This window comes from Helianthus annuus, chromosome 9 (genome assembly GCF_002127325.2).
Source record: "Helianthus annuus cultivar XRQ/B chromosome 9, HanXRQr2.0-SUNRISE, whole genome shotgun sequence".
Taxonomy (NCBI): domain Eukaryota; kingdom Viridiplantae; phylum Streptophyta; class Magnoliopsida; order Asterales; family Asteraceae; genus Helianthus; species Helianthus annuus.
Window position 1 is genome coordinate 178993920 of NC_035441.2, and position 2628 is coordinate 178996547.

Below are 2628 nucleotides of genomic sequence, written 5' to 3' on the forward strand. Positions count from 1 at the left end.
CAGATATAAAGCCATGACTTCTCCCTTCGCGTCGTATATGCCATTTACTTGACTGGCTATCAGGAGTGAATCAACATGTGCGCGCAAGTTTTTTGCTCCCATCTTGATGGCGAGGCGTAAGCCTGCCAGAAAAGCCTCGTACTCGGCTTCATTGTTGGTGTTTTTGAAGTCGAGCTTAATGGCGTAAGTAAACTCGTGCTTTTCTGGGCTCACTAGACGTAAACCTGCTCCCGCGCCATCTTCATTTGATGCCCCGTCCGTGTAAAGCATCCAAGTCTCCTCTGTTGTATTTTCTTCGGGAGCCTCTATCATTTCACATTCCTTGATTTTATCAGCCGGCACTTCTGTGATGAAGTCGGCGAGGACCTGCCCCTTAATGGCTGGGCGCGGTCGATACAAGATGTTATGGCCGCCCAGTTCAATGGCCCATTTTGCTAACCTGCCAGATGTCTCAGGCTTCTGCAGTATAGTGCCAATGTGGAAGTTTGTAAGCACAGTTATCACATGGCCCGTGAAGTATCGGCGCAGCCTTCGGGAGGCGTGTAATAGCGCAAGAACCAGCTTCTCCATTGTGGAATATCTTGTTTCTGGGTCTGTGAGTACCCTGCTGACGTAATAGATCGGGGTTTGCACACCGTTCCTGTCTACCAACAATACTGACCCTACTGCCTTATCCGAGGAGGACAAGTACAGCACAAGGGGCTCTTTTTCAAATGGTGCCGTCAGCGTAGGGAGTTCGATCAGACATGCTTTCATTTGTTGAAAAGCTGTTTCGGCTTCTGGGGTCCATTTGAACTCTTGCTTCTTTACACAATTGCGCAGTGTACTGATGAAGGGATACGACTTTGCGGCGTGATTGGAGAGAAAACGATTTAGCGCGGCCAGCCGGCCGGCTAGTCGTTGCATTTCCTTGATGTTTCTCGGTGAGGGCATTCGTTCTATAGCCTGTACCTTCTCTGGATTCACCTTGAAACCGCCGTTTGTGACAATGAAGCCCAGAAACTTCCCTTCTTCCATGCCAAAGGAACACTTGGCTGGATTTAACTTCATATTTACGCTGCGCAATGAGTTGAACGTTTTTTCGATGTCTTTCAACATTTGGTCCTCCTCGGGACTTTTCACCACTAGATCATCGATATAAACCTCAATATGCTTTCCGATGTCACCTGCGAAGGTTTTGTCCATCAAGCGTTGATACGTCGCGCCTGCGTTCTTCAGACCAAAAGGCATTTTTGTGTAGCAGAAGATTCCAAGATCTGTTCTGAATGCTGTCTTGTCTTCATCTTCTAGTTTCATCTGCACTTGATGGTATCCTTTATAGCAATCCAAAAAGCACTTCCATCGGTATGGCGCGAGAGAATCTATTTTTTTATCGATCTCAGGCAAGGAATAGCAATCCTTTGGGCACGCCTTGTTGAGATCAGTGTAGTCTACGCACATGCGCCATCCGCCATTTGATTTTTCGACCATCACGGGGTTCGCCACCCAACTCTGATATCTGACCTCTCGCAGGATCCCGGCTTTGAGCAGCTCACATACCTGCTCGTTCATTGCTTTTGTCTTGTCTGCCCCTAGGATGCGCCTTCTTTGGACCTTTGGCTCGACAGATGGGTACGTGTTTAAGCAATGCTCGGTGATGTTGCGCGGGACACCGGTCATGTCTGCCGGCGTCCAGGCAAATATATCCATGTTTCGAAACAGCAATTGCTTTAGACGTGTTCTGATGTCTGACGAAATGGCGTGGCCAATTGTCACGGTCTGCTCGGGGTATTTTCGGTTTAAAACCCATTTCTCCGGCTCAGTCGTGGAGACCTTCGCCGCCTTTGTTGGGCGCAGCTCTTCAGTTGACATTACTTCTTTCTTGGCGTATATGATTGCTACTCCTGTTTTGGTTGGGAATCCTATTGCAGAATGAGGCGTTGACGTCACCATGTTTAGCTCGCCTTGTGTTTCCCTCCCAAGAAGTACATCATGCCTTGATTTCACTGGCATTACCATAAAGTTCACATTTGTTGTTCTTGAGTGTTTCCCATCAGAAAGCGTGACGGGAAAACTGATCTGTCCGAGAGGAAAAATAATCTCGTTGCAAAATCCAGACAAAGGATAATCGACAGGTTCGAGTCGCGCTTTATCCTCTTCATCCAGCTGATTAAAACATTGTTCATAAATGATGTCGGCAGTACTTCCCGGGTCTATGAATATGTAGTCAGTTTCATAATGCCCGAGTATGCCGGTGATGACCACAGGACGTGTGGCGCGAGGTCCGCCGCGCACTACTGGAAATACAACTTGCTGTTCTTGCCATGAAGGTTCATAAGGGCGTTTGCCTTTCTCTTTCGCGCTGTACCTGGGTCCGTTGACCATGTGAGTCTCTAGTCGTCGGACCTTTTTGTGGTTACCCTCATCATGGCGCTGGAGTTGACGGGTTTCCTTGCGTACATTCTTCACTAAATGGCTTAGTTTGCCGCTTTTGAGCGCTTTCTCGATTTCCTGGCGCAAGCTGTAACAGTCGTCGGTTAGGTGCCCTGAATCTTTGTGAAAATCGCAGTACAAGTTAGGGTCTTGCCCTTTCTTGTTTGTCATTGGCCTTGGCGCCTTGAAATCGACATTCTCCGTCATCAATACCTC

The 2628-nt window shown here is 48.1% G+C and overlaps 1 protein-coding gene across 1 annotated transcript; it reads right to left on the reverse strand.

Annotated features, from left to right (window-relative positions):
• Positions 1 to 418: 418 nt before the first annotated feature.
• On the reverse strand, positions 419 to 2364 carry LOC118481849. Its single transcript, XM_035977154.1, has 2 exons — positions 1813 to 2364; positions 419 to 439 (listed from the first exon to the last, which is right to left on the reverse strand). The coding sequence occupies exons 1-2, from the start codon at positions 2362 to 2364 to the stop codon at positions 419 to 421; spliced, it is 573 nt and encodes a 190-aa protein (XP_035833047.1).
• Between the last annotated feature and the right edge of the window lie 264 nt (positions 2365 to 2628).

What these genes read in the sequence shown, in the direction of transcription:
- LOC118481849 (XM_035977154.1), bottom strand. Translation starts at nt 2,364, where the DNA reads ATGGTCAACGGACCCAGGTACAGCGCGAAAGAGAAAGGCAAACGCCCT. An exon ending in GCCCAACAAAGGCGGCGAAG is followed by an intron (nt 440 to 1,812) that starts GTCTCCACGACT and finishes GACATCTGGCAG; the next exon opens with GTTAGCAAAATGGGCCATTG.